Raw genomic sequence first — 24,238 nt, 5'->3', positions numbered from 1 at the left:
TTTCTTCGATATTAGATGTTTCAAAAGCAATTTCTACATAAAATAACATCCTCATTTACACTCTTTGCACAGAGTTGCTTTCTTTTGTCATGGGTCAGCAGAAGTTTGCTCAAGGGAAACAAAACTTATGGTCTTATTTAGGTGGTTGTGCTATACAGTTCGTATGAATGTGTTGATAATTGGATTTGAATTGTTTTTATCATTGTTTTTGTCATTATACTTGTCATATTTGATTTTTCCTTTCTTTTGTGCTGTTTTCTGTTATCATCTTCCCTCACAAATGTGTGTCTGTCTTGTAGCTGAAACATCCAGTTTGACTACAATTCACTTTAAGATTAATGTTTACATATTGGTGAACATTGGCATTGGGTGGATACTTTGGTCTGACTGCTATTAAAGAAGGAAAAGTGCTTACTAAAGCAATCAAAGGACTGACAGTTTGAGGTCAGGGTTGGCACGTTTTAAACGGTGTGTTTTAAAACATGTTTTAAAACACGTTTTAAAACACCTGTTTTTTTTACAAAAAAAACGTGATTTAAAACGCCTCATAGACTTGTGTGTTATGAATATGCATGGATGTGATTTTACATGAATATATTTTTTTATACTTTTATTTCTTAAGTGGTATATTATTTTCTTCTAACTAAATCTCTTTCTCAACACCACTCTTTTTCTCCTCTCTCTTTCCCCCCTTCTCCCTTTTTCCATTGCTTTGTCGTGTTCCTTTCCTCCTGTTCAATTATGTAGATCAATCTATATATTCTCATTTTAACAAGCATTTGAGTGCTGTGCTCACTTTTAGACAGGGAAAGAAACACTATTAAAAATAAGCTCAAATATGTAATAGTAGTACTTGAATGAAATGGAAGTGTTGCACAAGCACAATAATATTTTGCAAATAGACAGTATAACTGACATTGTAACCTTGAGGTACACACTAAAGTAGGTGAAACTTTGCGCTTCGTAAAGATGAAGAAAAGTAGTTTAATTTATAATAAGATAATCAGCTAGCAAACCTTAAAGGACAAGTCCACCCCAAGAAAAAGGTATTATGCTGAAAATTTCATCAAAGCGGATGTAAAATAATAAAGTGATGACATTTTAAAGTTTCGCTTAATTTCGCAAAACAGTTATATGCGCATCCTGGTTGGTATGCAAATGAGGGGACTGATGACATCACTCACTATTTATTTTGTATGTCGTTTTTTTCTCATTGTCATGTAAAATATAGTTTTTTCCTCCCTGAACATGAGTGGAACTACAATTGTTTTAACATTTTTTGGTTCAGTCAAGTTGGTCATTATTATCAAATCTGTATAAATTGAAATATTGTATTGTTCAAACAATTAAAAAAACAAAAGAAATAGTGAGTGAGGGACATCATCAACTCTCTCATTTGCACATCACTGAGTTGTTATAAATGTTTTGTGAAAAATAAGCGAAACTTTAAAATGTCGTAACTTTCTTATTTCACATCCGATTTCGATGAAATTTTCAGCATTATGCTTGTTTGAATTTTTTCTACTGATTCAAATCAACATTTTTCTGGGGTGGATTTGACCTTTAACCCTAACAATCCCAGGGCACTGTAATGGCCCCCTTAAAAATTTCTATGATAAATCCATAAGCACGGCAGGGCCACGCCATATTGTTCAAGACTATTTTTTTGATACATGCATGGATATGCGGTTATGATATTACCATGGAGCTATCAGCACATTGATAGCTCCATGATATTACACAAGTGCATGTCAGACCAGAATTGCTCAATATCGTGATTTCATGTATAAAGCCAATGCAAATTTTTTGCCAACATTTGATCTGTATCAATATTTGTGCTTTTTGTTAATGATTGGAAAATTATTACCAATAATTTTCATTAAAAAACTATAAAAAAAACCCAAAAGTAACCACAAAACTGTACATAAGAAATATAAAAAAAACAAGTTAAAAAAAACATTGAAAAAAACAATTTGATCAGAATTCCTCAATTAAAGAAATAAGCAGTTCAAGGGCCTAATATTTATAGATTTAAACCCAAACTTATATTTCATGCACTTGTGGGTACCCGGTAGGATGCGAAAATCATTGTAGCTTGTCCAGTACTGTGTGCGCCTCACTAGCGACTGACTGGAATACTACCCAGGGAGTGGAGGATGTGCATGCATTGTGTGCGGGAATGACTGATTGATCCGATGACTGGCTTAATAATATATCTGTAAAGTGCTTAGACACATCGTTCCAATGTATTAAGCGCTATATAAAAGCGGACTATTATTATCATTATTATTACTTAAAATTGGTATAATTGATTCAAATGAAATAAAGCATATTGAGTAAATGAAATTAAGCTTTGAAAGCCTATAGTCTATAGATTATGTTGTTTTCTTACATAGCGCAACTTCTTCTCACCCCCTAGATTGACAAGACTAAAAAACCCTGAGACTACATGTATGAGGAATAAACTTATGAAATGTCAACTTAATTTTTCGGCATTCAATTTCCTTGATTTAGTAATTTTGGGAAAAATATGAATTTTTCTGTTGAAAATTCAGTAACAAAAATTGTAGTCATCTCTTACTTACTCCATAAATGTATTTAAAACATCAAGAGCTTAAATCATACTGTATTAAGTGTATAATTTAATTGATTTACAGGAAAATTACATCGTTCGTTGGAAAAAAAAACGTTTTAAAACGATTTAAAACGTTTTAAAACAATAAAAAACGTTTTATTTGTTTTTTTTAATAAAAAACGTTTTTTATTACAACCCTGTTTGAGGTCCTTTCTGAAGGACCTGGTGGGTGTTTCATAAAGCTGTTCGTAAGATACGCATGACTTTACGCACGACTGGTGATCCTTTCTTGTGCTTAATGATATCCCTGTATAATTGATATATGACCTAAGAACATGTTCCAGTCGTGCGTAAAGTTGTGGGTAACTTTACAAACAGCTTTATGAAACACCCACCAGGGAGCATTAATGAAAGGAATTATTGGACGTTTAATCCGACAAGTCTTTTTTATCTGGCATTTACCATAGTAACAGTGCTTCTCGGTCGATCAAAACCAAGGAAAGTTGTCAGATATATGAACTTTTTGGGCAAAATATGTTGATGAAATGCTCCCCAGGTAATGAGGAATAATGCCTTACTAAAAGATAAAAATCAGTGGTGGAGGTTTAGGGCTGCACGATACCCCCCCCCCCCAAAAAAAAAAAAAAAAAAAAAATGTATTCTGCAATGATAATAGTTATAACAATTAACATCTTGGGGTTCTCTGATGGCATGAATATCATATGTAGTAAAAGCAAGTGTCAATACATTTATAAATACCCAGATATTGTTCATTTCCTTCTCAATACCGCATATCATCTTTGTGTGCGTCACTTCTGTAATCTCAGACGATCATCTCTAATATTTTCCAATGACTTCTTTGACATCATTGACACGTGTCGTCATGTTTTTCATGTTTCAAATTGTTGTTAATATTTTGCGCACACCCCAATTCCTTATTGTATTCAATATCGAGGTTTTATCATGTATATGCACTGAATTTAAAGTGTGCTCACACACACTATCAAATGAAGTGTGCTCATTATTTCTCTTGTCATGATTATTGTAGGTTCTATTAAGTGCAATTTTATGTTAAAATCACTATGACCTACATGTATGATACTCGTGTCAATGAGATTACCTTATTCATTTATATCCAGTACCGGCCACACAAAAACGTTATTACCGCTAATAAACAGAGGACCTGTTATAGCTGGTAATGTCACGACATTGCCTAACGTCTTATTACATCTTGGATAAAAACGTTTGACATTACAATCCGAAAGACATGACTGGGCCTACTGGTAGTGCTCTGTTAGCACTATAAACAACGTTTTTGTTTTTTGCCAGTAGTGGCCTTCACTAAACACTTCATTTATAATGAAAACAATAAAATAAAAATCGTAATTATACACATTGTTTCTAAGTGCTAGAAACATAAACAAAATTTATTAGTGCTGTAATCACATATGTATTCCTTCATGTCATTACTTTTTTCTTCCGAGATGGCCGGGGGGGGGGGGGGGCAGAGATGGTAAAACCATCACTCCCTGCTTCTACTTTTGAAATACATAAAACATGTACAGTCTGGTGATGGAGCATCAGTCTTCCATAACTAAATTTCTTGCCGAAAGTCTTTGCACCCCTAATATATATTGTGAACCCCCTATATTGTATGTCATGTATTATGTTCACATCGTTCTTTCACCCTTTCGTTTCTGCCCCTACATTTTCAAAGTCCACGCCACCCTGACTGCATGCATAACACAAGCATGCGTAGAAGAAAAACTAATGTACTTTACGTGCACGCGGGATGCTGTACGTTTTCTCTACAATTTGCCTGCTAGTACCGATAACGGTAAGCGTTCTGTAGCTACACCGTCTTTAACACCCTTTCTTATCACCCTTTTAAAACATTATTTCTTTAACACCTCCTGAAACCTCTTTAGCAACATGTACTAGCATTTCTCAAACTTTTATACGCTTCCTAGACTTCATCATATTCTTTGTATAATTGTAGCACTTTTAGCTTTTTATACTATTAGTTTTTTATGGAATGTCCGGGTTATTTGACCGTTTCCACCTGTCAATAACACTATAGCATTTCTACACCCCAATCAAAACAGCTTCCTGTATCTATGAAAGCCTTAGATTTTTTCCATGCATTCCATGCTTGGTTTACTCATTTTACTTTTAGCGTCATCTTAATAAAAAAAAATCTCTAACAACATTCCTATGCTTCTTTTTACCTGGGGAGCGTTTTATGAATGGACTTGTCATATGTTTTATGGGACAAAGGCTTTTATTTTGCAGTTACCATAGTAACAGTCTTGATGGCTGTGCTCCTCGGCCAATCAAAACCAAGAAAAGTTTCCAGATCTTAATTGTCAAAGATCAAATGTTGATAAAACCCTCCCCGGCCCCGTATTTTTGTATTTCTTTTTAGCGACATCTGTAGACTCTATACATGTACATCAATTGTACATTTTGTTTGGGAAAAAGGTCTTCATCTACTGACAACTTGGCATGGCAGTTACTAAAGCTTAGAAGTGGTGATGGATGATGTTTTTTGCCTTCTTCATTTACGGGTCATTTTTCATTAAATGAGAATGAAACCCTTGAAAACAGCTGAATCCATATCAAAGAGAAAAATCAAAGAAACATATTGTTGAAAGTTTGAGGAAGATTGAATGAATAATAAGAAAGTTATGAGCATTTGAATATTGAGATCAATAATGCCATGTAGATCCTCCCATTGGCAATGCGACCAAGATCTGTGATGTCACACACGTACAACTCCCTCATTGCTTTAGTACTTATTTCACTTATATTCTCACTTTTATAGAATCTATCACAAGGTGAGGTGTTCTCTTTATGAGAGGACAAGTACAGAGGTTTCACAACATTATATCATTGATGAATCGTTTTTCATATGATAAGAATGAGCAAAAAGAGATGTTTTGGGGTATATTTTCAGTGTCCAAAAGGGGAGAGTTGTTCATCTGTGATATCATAGATCTTGGTTGCGTTGCCAATGGGAGGATCTCCATAGCATTAGTGATCTCGACATTCAAATGCTCATAACTCTTCTATTGTTAGTCCTATTTTACTCAAACTTTTGTTGATCTTATTCTTTGATTTTTCTGCTTTCACAAAAGCTAACTTGCTCCAAGAGTTTCATTCTCCTTTAAACTAGTCATTTATGCTAAAGATCTATGACCAATCATGGTGTGTTTCGCAAAAAGTAAAGTCTGGCCTTAAGTCATGCTTAGGTACCAACACAAACATATTCAACGCATCCGGTAATACTATATGCTGTGCAGAGCTCTTTCAATGAACATGACCTAAAGCAATCCGTGATATGTTAATTATACGCAACTGGGAATTGAAGTGTGAGTTTTAATCACACTTACTCTTTGTGAAACAGCCTCAAGATTCCAGTCCTTATGAAAGTTATCACAAGCATGGCAGGGAGGCATTTTTTTCCAGTGATTTCCATTGACTGATTTTGCTCTCAACCAATCAGATGCGTGGATTTGTAGTAGCTTATAACATCTGTACATAGAGAAAATAGCTGCCAAAGCTTTTCATGAAACACTCACTCGCCAATTTTAGCTTGTTGAACATGGTCTTACTATGGGACTTGCATTTGAAATGTTTCTTGCAACAGGTCACCTACATCATATAAGATCTTTAATTGCTGGTGCCCTTTTTATATTATAGATGAAACATATTTGTAAAGTTAGGGATACATTTTAAATGGTGGTACACATAAAGACACGATATGCCTGGGGTCCGTTTCATAAAGCTGTTCGTAAGTTAAGAGCGACTTTAAGAACGACTGGTGATCCTTTCTTACGCGCTAAACCATCGCAAATGAACATGTTGGTATATACTCTTTACCACAAGAAATGATCACCAGTCGTACTTAAAGTCGCTCTTAACTTACGAACAGCTTTATGAAACACCCACCTGTAATGTCATTTAAAGAGGCTCCTCGTGACTTTTCACTATCAGTATAATTTCTGGAAGCAGTTGGCTTTGTATCAAAATGACAAATTTTCTTCAAAATTTTTCAAGCTTTGTACATTTGATTTTTTATGCATAAATGAGATTGGGATGAGAAACAATTTGTTCATGTACATGTAAATGTTTTTGGTTCTATTCTTGTCATGTTTTATTTCCACGCTTGATCTGGTGCATGTGCGGAATCATTCATATGAAATCAAATTTTCTTTAAATTTGTTATTATATGTTGGGGGCTCATCAGGTTTTGTTTTATGTTTTCCCCCTCTAGCTTCACTGTATTAAATGTCATTTGCCCTTTGAGAATCTTCATTTGGAGAGCATTTCATGATTAGTGTTGTCAGTGTCGATTTACACCCAATGGATGTTACAAGCTACTGCAAATCCTTGGATCTGATTGGTTAAGAGCAAATTAGTGAAAGTCACCAATGAAACGTTTCATGAAATGCTCCCATATTCTCTAATACTGATCGGTTTGTTTCTTGAAATTTGCATGTGTCATAGGTGGAGGAAGAACCAATAACTTTTAATCTCTACATTATTTTTGTCTTTACTGTAAAGTGGAAACAAGAAAGAAGAGAGAGAGAGAGTTAGGAAGTCAGACAAACAAACAGATATAGACAGAGTGAAAGAGAAAAATAGTTTGTTCTTTTCAAAAGCTATTACAGTATCATATTATGTAGAAAGACAGTAGCTTGAAAATGGTGAAAGAGGACAATCTTATGTTTAAAAAGAAAGAACACATGTTTCTCTTCTTCTTTGGTGACTTGTTTTGTGCAATATGTAAAAAAAAAATGGGGAGACAAAATAATGTGCAACACGTTATTACACACAATGTTTCTAAGCACTGCGTAATATTATCCCGACTTTGTCACTGCTACCCTGATTGGGTGCTCAAGCATTCAAGGTATTCTTTCCTACCAAACACCCATTTACTACACCTGGGTGGAGAGTGGCGGATGTAGATCAAACGCCTTTCACGTTTAAAATGTTATTGTTCTTTTAGGTGACTATCAGCGCGAGAGTGTAAAGCAGAGGAAAGGAAAGGAAGAAGCGGAAGAGAAGACGGCGGTAAAACCAGCCAAGGCATTGATGCGGTTTACTTCCGGGCCTTTGGCTGAGAAGCTGTGTGAAAAAGGAGGAGAGAGGGGTTACCTGCAACTACAGGTAAAATATCAAACTGTGAGGTACTTTGTCAAAAGTCGCGTCTTGTCCAGGGAAATAATTACCCAGGGGCTTCAGGTGATTTAGAGCCCAGGGGTGGTATTCTGGAACACTGTCATAACTTTGTCATAAATTTTGTCATTTCTATCTGAGATGTGACACCGCTATGATTGTCACAAATCGGTATTCTGAACATTGTCTTTCCCTTGTCTTATCTCTCAAAGTTCCTGCCCATCTTTTCGGAAGCAAACCAATCAAAATCATCGTTAGTTCCCAGTGGGAACCCTTCTAGCCAATAGGAAGGCCCCGTGACAGGTAGGGCGTATCCCCAATAGTTGTTGGCATTGCGCAACTACGCGGAGATCGATGCGCTTATTACAAAGAGAGACAGGGAGCTGTGAGGGATTTTAGAAGAGAAGTAGAAAAAGAAGGAAAACAGAGAAAAAAGGGAGGAATAGATACGTGGGGCCTAACTAATTGTAGCATGAAAAAATAATTTTGAAAATTGTCTTGGATGATAAGTGAATCGACTACCACAATCTAATCTAAATAATATCATTATATGCTTCTTATTCAGTCGGTAGGGTCTCGGGATACTTGGTACTAAAAGATATGACAAAATTTATGACTGCTACCCCCCTGTCATAACTTTTGTCATATCTTTTGCTTGTATAAAAGGATTATGCGCATTTAAAGCCGCGTGTTTTTTGGTGCGCGCTAAAGAGAAGAGACGAAATTTATGACAATTTTTGTGACAAAAGTTATGACATCCACCAGAATACCAATTTTGTCATATCTCTGAGATAAGATAAAATATGGAGAAAAGACAATGTTCAGAATACACCCCCTGGAAAATAAAAAAAAGGATCACTGAAAATATTAAAGCTTATCCAATTTTGCAGATTTAGGCAGTAAATTGTAAAAATAGCCCCCCCCCCCCCAATTTTTTTTGGCCTTGTCTTGTCAGTTCTTGTCAAGAGCCGGGTCTTTTGTGCGGTAATCCCGCAAACGGGCTTTCATTACCAATTGTCATATTTCATCATAGAACAATGGGGAATACAGAAAGCCACCATGAAAAGACTCATAGTACCTTAGTTTATAGCAGGATTCCTGTTAAAAGACTTGACAAAGGCCTTTGACAGGGTTCCTTATTTTGCAAACAGGAGAGCAAAATAGTGATTTTCACTGACTATTTGTTACATTATAAGCTACTGGTATCCTTGCATCTGATTGGCTGAGGGCAAAATTGTCAATAAAAATCACTAAATATTTGTTTTATGAAATGCTTCCTTCATTGATTCAGTGCCCCATGGAACACAAGATCCAAACCGATTGATTTCTTTAATTGATTGCACTTAATTATCAATGCACTTTAACACGATGATGATGATTACGACGATGATGATGATGATTATGGTGATGACGATGATTATGATGATGATGATGATGGTGATGATGATGATGACGATGACGACGGCAACAATGATGATGATGATAATGATCTAATGATAAATGACAATATAATTGTAGCAGTGAAGATAGTAATATAATATTTCATTTTAATACTGATGTATTGTAACATTCTTTTTTTTAAATCTTCATCATCATCATCCTCAACATAATACCCATATGCTAAATACAATTACTTTTCAGTCGTCTATACATTTTTTACTAATTTGCAGTTGAGTGATGTAGACCTGAATTTCCTCAAGTCATCGCTGACCAACCTGAGCTCCCTTGTCCAAGATGAGCTGGACTCTCAGCCCATGCCACTGGACATCACAGTATTCAACACAGCAGTTACATTACAGGTTAGTTCACTCTCTGCTTGCTTAGTTTGAATTCACCAGTCAATACATTTACTACTGTACATGATGCAGAAAATAGAAGATAAAAAATAACGGATTGGGGAATAAGAATGAATTTACAGAATTTTACACAAAAAAAAAATTATGTGTATACTTTTATTTTTCCAAGAAAGCAAACAAGTTCATGTATTTCCATGACTTTTTGAATTAGTCTTTCCAAATATCCTTATCACCTGTGAAATTTATGATGAAATTCTAATGGTTCTGTACCGAAATTGTTTGAAAAGTGTAAATAGTTACTTTTCATGAAACAATTGTTCTTTCATTTTTATTTTTTCAGGACGATTCACCTCTGGTCTACCCTGATACTGTTTCTAGCCCTCCTCTTCAATTGAGAATACCATCAGTCAGAGTGCATCGGTCTCCAGATGGCGCTTTCCATGTCAAAGGTAACAACTTAATTGTTCACGACGAAAACGTGTCTGCTTATTCAACAACCTTCAACCTTTTGTCCCAAGTTATGTTCATATATTTTTTTTTTCTTCCTGGAAATGTGATTTTCATGATCATAATCATAGAGTTGATGGTCAAGGTTGGCAGCTCTTGCTACAAGGAAACTGATAAAAATCAACTATGATTTCATTCTCTTTCTATCAGGTATCCATCCGCAAGGCATCAGCTTGAAAGCAACAGAAGACAACGACCCCACGCCACCAACCACACACCACAACGTAGACACCAACGCACCCACAACGTCACAAGACACAGCTGCCATGGCAACGCTCAACGACGAGAACACCATCCTCCGCAGCCAGATGGCTCATATGAAGGACGCCCTCGCAGTGCTCGAGAGGGAGAGGACGTCGTTACTGTCAACGCTCGAGCACTTACAGGAAGAACTGTTGACGGCAGATAGGGAGAGGGATAAACTGAAGGAACATGTGGTTGAGCTTAGTCGGAGAGTCAACCTGGGAAGATGAGAATCCCAGCGGTATTCTTGAGTTCTGGTGAGGTATATGTGTGTTAATGCGGATCGAGGTGTTCACCAGGGATGCTTTCTACCTTCTATACACTTCACTATATGGAGCTGCTTTAGGGAGGGCTGTAGGTTTGAGAATGGTGAGAAAATGGCATCACTTTCTACTAAGTCTTCACTGGGCACTCGTTGCAACTGTCCATCCACCAAAGTTTTGGTCCGAAAGCCCGCTACTGATTCGACGAACCCTGGTCCAAGACCGAGTGAAATTTATATGTTGGGTGTTTGTACTTCAGGCCATTATAAAAATCATATCTGATTTATCCACGCAGACCTATACAATGCTGATTGCAGTCCACAATGCAAAGGTGTACTCATTATTACAAGGTGAAAATATTAATATTGATATACACTGGCCATCAATTTTGAGGCTTCACGCTTCACATATATTCTCCACAATGGAATTGTTATAGACTGGCCATGATATGAACCCCATGGAGCTGTGTCATTTTTTGGTGGAGAACGGCGGACGGATAAAGTGAAGAATACATAAGGAATTTAGTGACACCAGAGACTATGAATATCACCACTTTAAGGCCTGTAATTCCTCATCCAGATTCCTGCCTTACAAAGAGTTACGATTGATCCAATCAATCTCGATTGTATGGAAATCCATCCATACCATAATGTTTTTCTACAAGAAATTTGCACATTCTCCTAAGTTAACAAAGAGAATCACACTGAATCTTCAAGAGAACTATGAATGTATGAAGATACATTATATCTGGAAAATATTTTGAACAAATTTGTATTTTAGATGTTGACGTTGCTGGCCATCCATAGTTGTGGTTGATCGGATCAACTGCAACTCCTTGTACGACGGGGCCCAGATCTACATATCAAAGCTTTCACATTAGACTGTTTTTCAAACACTGAATCAACCAAGTTGATTTATGGAAATGATAATACTGAGCAGGATTTCTCAATGTTCTTGCTGGAATTTATTGGCCCGTAACATATAATCCAGGGCCCGTATCACAAAGAGTTGTGATTGATCTGATTAACTACAACTTTGGACGGCAAGCAACGTCAACATCTGAAATGCAAATTTATTCAAAATATTCTCTAGATATGATGTATAGTCGTGCATTCATCATTCTCTTAAAGATTCGGTGCAATTCTCTTTGTTTACTAAGGATATTGTGCAAATTTCTTGTAGAAAAAAATCATGGTATGGAAATTGATTTGATCATTCGTAACTCTTTGTAAGACAGGCCCCGGCGAGTGGGCAAAGCCATGTTGTTTCTTTAGAACAAATTGACAGCGCCCACTGTTTGACCGTATGTATTTGAAAGAAATGATTTGCCATGATTTTGGATGGAATTACTTCACCAGAAATCAAGATTACCTACGTGTACTTTGCTATCGATAACCAAAGCAATAAAAACTATGGTAGTGGTGATGAGACAAATTATCATGTACTTTTAGAACAAAATCAAAGATTTTGAGAGATAAATACTATTTATTTAGGCCCTTACAATTGGGTTTGAAAGCAGTTGTTAAGAATGTTTCATCATTAACAGGAATGATGAATAAGTTTCTAGCGCAATAAAGTACTTATTCATATGATCAGTATGTGTATTAAAGTAGATTGAAACACTGGGAACAGTAATAGCTTGTGTGAAAACAGAAAAATTAAAGAAACAAATGAATGAAAGTTTGAGAAAAACTGAACAAATAATAAGAAAGTCATGAGCGTTTGAATATTGAGATCACTAATGGTGTGGACATCCTCCCATGGGCATTGGGATGAATTTGTGTGATGTCACATTTGCACAGATTCCTAATTACTTCTCTACATTATTATTTAATTTGAATTGTCTCTGTTATTATATCTATCTGTAGACCAGAGTTTTTTCTGTAAATTGCCAATTCGTCTATTGCCAACTCGTCCACTCATCACATGGTTTAACTTCATCTAATGCCATTCCGTCCATCAACATTTCGTCTAACAACCATTTGGTCCAATCATCACTTTGTCTTAATCACTAGTTCATGTATGACTATTTCGTGTCATAATCGTTTTGGTCTAATATCCATTTAATTTTCTTTCATTTCGCCCAATTAACACTTATTCAAATTAAACCAAATGGTATATGGATTAAATGGCTATTGGACCAATTGGTTATTAGACGAAATGGCATTTAGACCATGTGGATAGTGGACAAACTGATGGTAGACCAAATGATACACTTAGTAGATGAGTTGATAATTGGACAAATTGGCATTAGACCAATTGATAATAAACCGCTTTTTCATTGGAGGACATGCAATAGAGGTGTCATAAATTTCATCAGTGACAGGGTCTTTGTACTATTTATATTTATTAGAATGTGAAAAATGGATGTATTTGGGTTTATCTTCAGTGTATAAAGGGGAGAGTTGTACATGTGTGACATCACAAATCTTGGTCACATTGCCAATGGAAGGATCTCCATAGCATATTTTGTGATTTCGACATTTGAATGCTCATAACTTTCCTATTGTTTGTCCAATTGTTCTCAAACCTTTTGTTTTGTTTGATATATATATGTGTCGTTATAATTTATGAAGAAATTTCAATTGAATGTGCAGACTTGATGGTCACATAAATGGCAGTGCTTTGACTCGATAAATAAAGTCAATCTGCGTTGGTCAAAACACAAACCGTAGAAACTAGACAATGGAAGTCGTGTGCTCGATGTACTGCAGCTATGTGGCTGCAAAATTAATGTGATTTTTGTATTCGTTTTCTTTTTGTTTTGCAAAATAACACTGATTTAAAGATAATTACATGAAAGTCTATAATTTACCGGTTCCATGACATTTTCTCCAGCGACAAATGCTCTGCTGTAAATTGCCCACACTAATGGAATGTCCAACTTCAACCCTTGATTGAGCACTATATCCTATCCTTAACCTAAAACGTTTCCCTAAACCTAATATATAAAGCCTATTTGAACCTTCATCCTAACCCTATATCTTAAAAAAATAAAGCCGTGAGTAATTGTCGCCGGAGCAAATGTCGTGTCACCCTATTTACCACCCTACCAATAAATCGGTGTGACTTTCATGCAGGAATCAAATGGGTGACACAGCATTTGCTCCGGTGTTAACTGTTAATATCTCAGAGGGCATATGGTTAGAGTTAAGATTGTAATGTCGTTTTTGGCTCAGAACAATGTTGAAATATTGAATTGGGTTCATTTAGTTATGGAGGGTTTAGATTTTATGTTTGGCTTAATGGCAGATTTTCCCAGGGAGCAATTGTCGGCGGAGCAAATGTCATGGACCATTCAATGAAACAGACTACAAACCAATTAATGTTGGGTCATTGGAAATATTACATAATAGCTGTGGTCAATTTTTGTTTGTTTGGCAGTATTACTATCTTTAATGTGTTGCTTTCATGTGCGATTTTATGTTTGTGAAAAAGCTTGGCCTTATTTTATTACTTTGCATACAGCTGCAGTTCAAAAGCAATAACTTTTGAAGAAAGCTCTTTCATTTGCCATAAAAATTTAGTTAGATTCTTTTTTTTTCATTACATTTTTAGATTGAAATGTTTCTTTATTTGCTCACCCTTTTGAAATATTCCATATTCAACATATTTATATCCTTTTTATCAATTTATATCAGCTACTTTGTTTTTTTAAATCATATTTTGAAAGGGACTTCTGAATGTAGGGAATAATATTCAACTATTTGAGTTATTTGATTGGAAATAGAGTATAAATTTTTCCACTTTTGAAATATTCATCCTACAGAGATTGATAATTTCATATTAAAGTATAATATAACAAAAGGTAAATCGATAGTCAAACCTCCAAAAATGCAATATATCACATTAAATATGTCACACAAATGTTACACATAGTAATATGTTACTTGTAATATTTTGGGTGACATTTCAGTTGTAACCACTTAAAGCTTCTGTCTCAAGGTAGGGCATTGCAGTTACATATTTACAGCTTCATAGCAAAAACAGTAATTAAAAAAAATGTATCAATTATTTAAATATTTTTTGCCATATTTATTATTCATTCATTCCCAGGTCTGAGTAACAGGTTAGAAGAATTTTATAATAAAAAAAAAGTCTCTCTGAATCAGAATGATGTTTTGTGTTTTGAGAAATATAAGAGAGGCAGTGTTGCCAATTTGTTATATAGAGATTCACTATATTTTGATACTTGTGTTTTTGCCAATTTGAGGAATATTCAGTTTGATTTTATATTACACCTTTATCACATCATGTATGAAATATATGTATATCTGCTCATGAAATTATCATTGATAATGTATTTTTATTTTCGATCATGAAAGTTCTTATGAAAAATGAAAATCATTATTGTTTTTTTTTTAATCAAGTATTTATTTGGAAAATCTAAGCACTGCCACTTTCATTACTTGAAATTGGTTTCACAACCTTAAAAAATCTGTTGTATCACTTTTTTTTTTTTTTGGGGGGGGGGAATCCTCATCTTCAAATATACATATATAATTTTTAATTCCTGCACTTTACTATCTATCTGTTTTTTCCCCCTGCATTTACAAAAAAAACCCAGATATGATAAATATAAATGTTGTTTTTGGTTTTGTGCTATTGAGTACGTACATGTGAATATACGTATCATAATAAAGAGGAGATGTTTCACTAATATCTGGTGATTTGGTAAATGACGTTTACAAAATATTATGAAACGGTCTCTAGCAAAAAAAACGTGTGCACAAAGTCTTCATCGTGTATGTATGGATTGCATATTTACATGTACGACTTACTGTTAATGTATTTTAACTATTTTTTGATAGAATATTGTTTGTTTGCTTGTTTATTTTGTCGAGTCGTTGCAAGAACGCCCTTAGGACCACACGCACGTGCATTGCATGCACGCAGAAATGCCCTTAGTAGCGCACATAAGGGCATTGTGTAAGGGCGTTTCTGCACCGGTGAGGTGCGAGGAAGTGTGGTGCTAAGGGCGTTTAATTTAATGGCAAAAAGAAGCTGCTGAAAACTGCTTATCTAATAAAAGAGAGCCAATGGAGTAAATTAGAAAGTCAAAAAGGGGGCCTAAGCTTTCGATCCTAGCAGAATCTTCGTCGGAGGCAAAATGACAAACATATAACGTTTAATTTAAGAAGACTTTATGAGCACAACTATATGTCAGACAAAAAATTATTTGTGATTGTTATTTTCTTAAATGATTTTGTGTGATGTAAGAATTATAGATATATATGATTACCGGTATTTGGAATTTGATTATATGCTTTTTCTATGATCTATCTCATAGATAGGATTTTGTGTTTCAAATCCAATATCAATTCTTTGCAAGGTACCAATAATTATACTACTGTATTAAAGCCATCCCACATGTGTTGATATTTTTTAATGTTGCTGCTCTTGAATTGTTACAATTGAATAGTCATGCCAGTAAATGTGTAATAAGATTCTAACAAATATATTTGATATATCGTAAAATCTATGGTTGTAATCCTTGGTTTAAAATTTGAAAGTGCAATAGAATTGAAGCAACTCCCATCTAAAAATATTATCACAATATGAGTTTATATCAGTATTTCATGTTTTATTATTAAATCAAATGTGTTTATGTTATCTCCAGTGGACACATGGGGACAATTAGATATATTATGTATGATGTATAATCATAAATGACTGCTGTAATTTGATTTGATTTTTATTATGATTTTAATGGAATTGAATGTATTACATGGTTGGTTTGTAACATTGTGCAAGAAGAAACATGTTACAGTCTGGAGCATCATTATTCAGCATTTTTCCGCAAAACTGAGATGGATTTGGGCTCTTGTTTGGGGCTCCAGCAGCCATTGCAATTTGTTTATTTGTTCTTTTAATGGGTATACTGCAGTACAGTGAGAGCTGTATATTCTTCTATATTTGAATTTGAATGATTCAAAGTATCTTTTGGTTCATTTTTTCATACTGGAAGTTTGTTTTAGTTGGTCTATTTCCTCCTAGTTGCAATTGAATCAGTTTACGTCGGTGGGGCGTCGTGGTCGAGTGGTTACCATACATCACAAAGTCAGTTTAGTTGTTTGATCATTTTCTCTGGTAAACAGTTTATATTCTATACCTGACTCCCTCAATCAGGCTGCGAAGACAGCAGATGTAGGAATATTCTTTTGTGCTTTATTACTGAAGGTTTTTTTTTTGTGTGCCAAAAGGTTTCCAGTCTTCCCATGGCATTTTTGCAATGTTACATGTATGTTGTCCATCCATGAATGAACCCTTTATTTACAATAAACCCCATTTCCCTTATGTTGGGTTGTTGTTTTTTTCTCAACAATATTTTCATGATACTTTCAATCTTTGTGTGAGGGGGGCAGATGATGGTGATTATAATAGATATACATGTATGTGGGAGATCAGTGGAAGTTAAGTGTTTGTAAAAAAAAAAGGGAGACTTGTTAATGTCAAAATATGAAAATAAATATAATACCGGTAGTTAAAATTGTTAACAATTTCAGGAACAAATGCATATTGACCTAAGTGTTATGAAACCCAGTTTTCTCTTTGGAATTTGGGAAGTTTGGATAAGTGAATTGGTAAACCTTTATGAAAATTGTCAACATGGACCATGGATATTTAATTTCAATTAGCAGAAATATACACTACATGTATTAAAAACCTGTTTATAATGCTGTCACCTTAATGTACGATGAAGGAAGTCTAGAAAAGTAGTTGTATTTATGAGCAGGTGTTCTTTGTGGATAGATTCATTTAATGACCCTGGGGAGCGTTTCATGAAAGGACTTGTTGGATAAAACGTCCGACAAGTCCTATTTCATCTGACAGTTACCATGGTAACCGTGCTTCTCAGCCAATCAAAATCAAGTAAAGTTGTCAGAGCTGACAACTTGTCACATAAAAGTGTTGATGAAACGTTCCCCTCGGGACCAAAAATTCAAGGGAAATCAAGCTGATGATATTTGTATAGAGGTGATGTGGGGGGGGGGGGGGCACTCAAATTGTATTTTGATGGTAGTGTGCCTCACGAAACCCTGAAATATATACCGGGCAGTGTGAAAAACAGGGTCTACAGAACAGGATCACGGTATGTAGGTACAGTGCACGCTCGCGCAGCGCATGTATAATGTGGGCACTAGCGGTGCATGGAGCTGCTAGCGGAGGGAGTTGTGAAGCCGTGCGTGCAGCTCTCGCATGCAGTGCTCGCGCTTGACAATTTTGGCAGGGCTAGGGAAACAATGTTTTGTAACGGGGGTCTTGCAAGCGGGCGGGCGTCTTCTGAACGGAACTTTTGTCATTCAGAATATCTAGAGAACTGAAAATTAGGTCTGAAAAAGTGGGTCATCAAAGCGGCACGTCCCCGCACCACCAATGTATGTGAGTGCCCCCCCCCCTCCCCCGGGAGGTGATCCTCACATGGAGTGTTGTGGCCCAGTGCATGAACGCCTTGTGCACCTTCATGTAACTGACTATTAATTACTAGTATTTACGATTGTTGCTATGGACATGTAATACTATATTTGGAGTAGTTATATCGATGCCCTGAAATATTTTGTATGTAACTTACTTTAACAACTGACTAAAAAAAAAAAAAAACTTTTGTATTTGTTGTTCAGATTAATTATTCCAAGTACTTGCAAATTAGCACACATTCTTAGCAGGCTAAATAATGTTATTCATTTTTTAAAAGTTAGATATTACAAGTTAATTTCAAATTTGAGGATCAGCAACTTCCCATAAGAAAGCATTATATTTATCATACATGTAGGTTTTAATGAAACCTAATTTGAAAATTTGTAGACTGGGCCATCATTGCAGTCTTTAAAATATTATTTGTGTATTTTCTTAGCTATTTTCATGGACTCTTCCATCTCTGTTTCATTTCAGCATTTGAAAATACGAATTTGGGTATTTTCAGCTTAAGTCTTGAAATATAATTTTCGTTGGACTTTCTAGTTTTCACCATCTCCACAAATAATCACATTTTAGACATCACATCCTACTCTATTCATTTTTCTTTTATCAAATAATTTTCTCTGGAACTTTCTCTTCCTTTTCCACAATGAATTTTGCACTGTGCTAAAAGGTGATCATTTAAAAAAATATTTTCCAATGATTTTTACAGTTCTAAAAAAGTGATCATTTAAAAAAATATTGTCAAATTATTTTAGCCCAGTGTAATGAAAGTAATGCCCCAAAGAATGATTTAATTTGTGAAAATAGAGATTATTCATGTAATAATTCCAGACAAATCTTGGTTTCATTATGACATGAAGTTATTGGGATGGTAGTTATTGGTCTCTCAACCAGGCTTTATTATGCTTTTGATAACCCGTCATCTGATTTTGAGATTGTGTATCCAATCTTGGTATGATTGTATTACTACTATATTCTGCATTATGTTCAGTACTGTGTATGAGTCCATGTGATTTTGGATGTACAGTAGAAGAGAGAGATGATGGAAATTATTAAATTTATGTACCAAAATGAACCAGAATGTGTAATGAATTTCTTTCTCGCCGGTGTCTGTCTCCATTTTGTGCTGTTTTATCCTTTCCCTTTCACACACACATACTCATTAAAGTTCTGTCTCTGGTTCTCCCCCCCTCCCCCTCCGCTCTTTATATATTATCCATCCATCGCTCTCGCGTTATTCTCTTCCTTTTACTATACACATGTCCTCTTTCTTACATCCAAGATTGCTTGTTTTGTTTAATCTCTCATCCTCTCTCTGATTTCTTGAGCTTCTCTCTCCATGCTTTTATCATCCAGCACCGGCCACACAAGATTGCGCTAACAGAGGCTCCTGTTACAACCAGTAAATTCGCTGCTGATGCCTAGCGTCAGAAGAACATGTGCATTTTGCATCAACATTTGATATCAAAGTGTGACTACTGACTAGGCCTTCTGTTAGCTCTAACAATGTTTCTGTGTGGACGAGTCAGACCTCTACCAACCCATAACCGCACATAAAAACTCAAAATTCATTATCATTATAAATCTAATATAAACTGAGCAAAGATATATATTTCATAATACTTCTTGTGTAATATAAACAATATGAGTATGCGATGAATACAAAATATAAATGCAGTATATAAACTATAAATGCAACATAAAATTGAGGCTTATACACACATCCCACAGAATCAGAGTTTCTGTAAAGTGACGTACAATATGAGAAGTACACATGATATCTGATCAAAGAATACATATAAACTTGCCCTTTGTTCCACATATTACAGTCACATCCATGAAACCGACTCCAAACAATCCAATGATATCCCATTTAAATAACGTAATAACGTTTGAGTAGTATGGGGTCGGTTTAACTAGTGTGCTTGTAACATAACATTTTCAAATTAAGTAGATCAGAGTTCAACGAACTATCAATATGCGAAAAGCCTTCATTAAGCCACATATTGTAACTAAACAAAATACAACATCTATGCTTGAACATAATTCATAAGAAAATTGAAACAAAATGTAACCTTTGCGTGTTTGAAATAAAGTACATCAGAGTTCAACGAACTACATGTACGTGCCCGCTGGTAGAACAGTTTTCAGAACTGAAGTGGCTTCCTTGGGTAAATATACCTATATTATTATTATTATTTACTGATGTGTGAAAAGCCTTGATTAAGCATAATGCAACTAAACAAAAATAGAAGTCCACGCTTGCACATAATTTTTAAGAAAGATGAAAAGAAATATAATCTTTGCATGTTTGAAATAAAGTAAACCAGAGTTCGATGAACTACTGATGTGTGAAAAGCCTTAATTATTCCATAACTAAACAAAAATAAAAGTCTGTGCTTGTACATGTGCATTATTTATATTAGAGAAGAAAATATAATTTTTATGTGTTCTGCTCGGTAACATGAAATACAGTCTATCAAATTCAATTGCGTGAATTCATGCTTTGTCCCTGTCCCCATAAAACAACATTCAAAAGGTGAATTTCTGCTTCTACTTTGTGACAAAACTGTATAAATCAAAATTAATGCTTGGAAAAACTTAGTGGAAGGACAGATCCATGTACCAACAGGAAGTAGACAAATATATTTGGTCTGTTGTATGATAAGGGGATGTTGCAAGAAACTCCTTACAATCAATTATACAAATCATTTGCAATTGATTACTTGAAACTAAAGCAAATCAATTGATTTTTACTACAGTGAACACAATGTCTGTTAGCAATCGATTGCAAGATTAATGACAAGAGTCACTGATATTTTTATTAAAAAAAATGATTTCCAATTGATTGTAAGTTACTTGCAAAGCCCCCTTATTGAACTGTACTGTAATATAAAGCAAGGTGATTTTGAATTCAGTCGAGAAGTGACCTGAGAGTTACCTTCAATATAGAAAAAAAAGGAAACGCACCTTCTCCAAAACTTGATACATGTACCTCTACAGCTTTTAACAAATTACTGATTTTGCACAGATGAAATATGAAGACAGAATACTTGAATATGGGAAGAATAATAAATCTTTTAAAGCACAAAAAGTTATCGCAAAAATTCATCAAAATCGGAATAAGATCGCCTATCCATCATCGCATTAAAGTAAACATGCATCCAAAATGGTTTGGAACGAAAATCTAACGACACAAATTCAATACATTGTTGCAAATCTAAATACAACCACGACAGAGATACAGCATTAAGTGAATACGACGACAAGTACTGAACGGCATATCGAGCTTACTAATTTCACAAATACAATACACAAAGTACAGTACACATAATAGAATACAGGTTCAGACAAATCCTAATCAAGTTTACAATAAACTTCTTCACATTTTAGAGCTCTTGTCACACAGACAAATCCTTCCTGATTATGAATATTGAAAATATTAGCAAACATCCACAGATAATAAATGGAAACGAGAATGAAAACATTTTTTTCCTGGGTAATCCACGATAAAATATTTAACTGCCAGTCCCTTATTAAACAGTGATGAAATGCGATATCAGTCATGTCGAAATGTTGAGTTTGGGTGATACTGTTCAGGACCAATATACAGTGGCGCCAGAAAGTTAGGGAACCCCTCCAGAAAATGCACTCCTTTGTGCCGAGTGTTGAATGGAGATATCAACCCTACAATGTTCGGCGTTCCCAGAGAAACGAACTTCATTGAATATAATATTTTATCACCTGACTTCACAATTGAATATCTAAAAGATGGCAGAACTTGAACACTTCTAAATATGTTCATTTTCCGGAGAGGTTCACCAGCTTTTTAGCACCACTGTATACATGTATGCTCATAAAAGAATACATGGTGTACCGTGAAACCACGACACTCTTCTTCTTTGCCATGGAAACCTTCAGAAGTTACAACAATGAGACCGAGTGTAGCAGTTTCACAGTACACCATTCCTCCTGAAGACGACAAAGAACACGCTAGTCGAAATGTCGAGATTGAGAGGTCCTTTTCAGGACTAACACATGCCTACAAAAGAATACATGTCGTACCGTGAAACCTCAAAACTCTTTCTCCTTCGCCACAGAACCCTTTAAAAGTTACAACAGCGAGATGGATGAATCAAGATTTCTGAATACAGCTGGAAGACACAGTGAAATATATTCAGGTGGTCGGAACATAGAAAAGGCAACTTGGTCCCTGTATCAATAAAGAACGCAATTCAAATCAATCCCAAATATGGAAAGCAAGTCATGCCATAATGCATCACTCATATGTAGAGCATATATACCAGGTGGGTGTTTCATAAAGCTGTGCGTAAGTTACGAGCGAGTTTAAAAATGACTGGTGACCCTTTCTTATTGTGGTATATGGTATATATGTACATATTCAACATACATGTAGCCCCATTTACAGTGTCCTTGATATTTTCATTTTTTGTTGTAAAATTTCTTATTCACTTTTGTTTGTATATTTCATTGTTTGTAACTTACGAGCAAGTTTAAGAATGACTGGTGATCCTTTCTTATTGTGGTACATATGGTATATATGTACATATTCAACATAGCCCCATTTACAGTGTCCTTGATATTTTCATTTTTTGTTATAAAATTTCTTATTCACTTTTGTTTGTATATTTCATATGCTCTAATTGTAAAGCACTTTGATATGGATTTCATGAAAAGTGCTGTATAAGACTAAGTTATTATTATTATTATACACAAAATGTTCATTGCTGATGATTTAGCATGTAAAAAGGGTTCACCAGTCATTCTTAACTTACAAACAGCTTTATGAAATTGCCCAAGATCAAAATGACTCTACAGAAAAAAGAAACATACAAGACAGGTATTCAAATTAAATCTTGGATCCTAGCCAAAAAAAGTATTAGGCTCGGCTATATTTTGTATTCAGTTCAATACATAAGGTAAAACACTTAGCTAAATTCACAAATCAAATAACGAAGTATTCCATCAGAGTAAAATTCTAAATAAAATACCTTTTTTTTAACTGAAGTATTGCACCAAATATCGGTCCAGGACTTCAATCAAGTTAAATGCTATTTTTTTTAATGAAGTGCCAGAACTTGCTTTTCACCCAAGCCTCCAAGATAAGATTATGTCACAGCTGGCTTTCCATAGTTGAGAATAATTTGAATTTGCAACACTTTGATAAGGGGGGCCCTGGAATACTTAAGTGTTGGACGCAAGCGAGTTTGTATAAAAGATTTGTGCAAAAATGGATACATGTATATATGTAAAGTATCGATTCAAATACTGTATAATAATCATTATGTACCTACATGTACATGTACAAGTGTGTAGCAATGTGTATCTTCTTGTCAAAAACAACATAGTAATATTCAAATTTTTTTCTTAAATAAAACAAGTATGTTGTGCCAAACTGTTATTCATAAGAAATTCTGTCTCTTATCAAAGTATATGTATTTACTTAACAAAACGAGTTGCATTAAAACAAAAGCCTTCGTCTAAGGTATAAAGATTCTCTCTACATATAATCATTGTATATACACTTTATCATAGGGTATCTGATCAAACAAAAAAGACTTGATCTTACTTTACAAGCACACCATATGGTAAAGTAAATTGGTCTATCAATTAACATAGTGTACACATACGTGTGCCTCTTTGAAGTGATCCTTTCCACAATCAAATAAATTATTGAATAGTCATAGGGTTGATTTACTACGCATACATTCGTAATTCCGAAGCTTCGTTCTTCCGAAGGTTCGGATATTCCGAAGGTTCGTTATTCCGAAGGTTCGTATTTCCGCAGGTTCGTAATTCCGAAGGTTCGTTAGTCCGAAAACGAACTGAGGTTCGTAATTCCGAAGGTTCGTTAGTCCGAAAACGAAGTGAGGTTCGTAATTCCGAAGGTTCGTTAATCCGAAAACGAAATGAGGTTCGTAATTCCGAAGGTTCGTTTGTCCGAAAACGAAATGATTAACGAACCTTATTTCCTTTTCGGACTAACGAACCTTCGGAACAAGGAACCTTATTTCGTTTTTCGGATTAACGAACCTTCGGAACAACGAACCTTATTTCGTTTTCGAATTAACGAACCTTCGGAACATCGAACCTTATTTCGTTTTCGGATTATCGAACCTTCGGAATAGCGCCACAAATGTTCTGATTAACGAACCTTTTTACGTTTTCGGATTAACGAACATCGAGGTATAGGCAAATTACGTGTTTCGGAATTACGAACCTTCGGAATA

General features: G+C 35.0%; 1 protein-coding gene across 1 annotated transcript in view; it reads left to right on the top strand.

Moving 5' to 3' along the window:
- The window catches only part of LOC129267707 (bridge-like lipid transfer protein family member 3B), a 42,843-nt gene extending 28,296 nt beyond the window's left edge, over positions 1 to 14,547 (top strand). Inside the window, exons 16-20 of the mRNA XM_064105076.1 lie at positions 4,293 to 4,412; positions 7,587 to 7,747; positions 9,427 to 9,555; positions 9,893 to 10,001; positions 10,210 to 14,547. Of these exons, the coding sequence (XP_063961146.1) occupies positions 4,293 to 4,412; positions 7,587 to 7,747; positions 9,427 to 9,555; positions 9,893 to 10,001; positions 10,210 to 10,532 (842 nt within the window). The 3' untranslated portion in view covers positions 10,533 to 14,547. The remainder of the gene's footprint in view (positions 1 to 4,292; positions 4,413 to 7,586; positions 7,748 to 9,426; positions 9,556 to 9,892; positions 10,002 to 10,209) is intronic.
- Positions 14,548 to 24,238: the final 9,691 nt, after the last annotated feature.

Source organism: Lytechinus pictus, chromosome 9 (genome assembly GCF_037042905.1).
Source record: "Lytechinus pictus isolate F3 Inbred chromosome 9, Lp3.0, whole genome shotgun sequence".
Lineage (NCBI taxonomy): Eukaryota > Metazoa > Echinodermata > Echinoidea > Temnopleuroida > Toxopneustidae > Lytechinus > Lytechinus pictus.
Note: the sequence above shows the minus strand (reverse complement) of the source record. Positions and strands in the feature narration are given on the sequence as shown.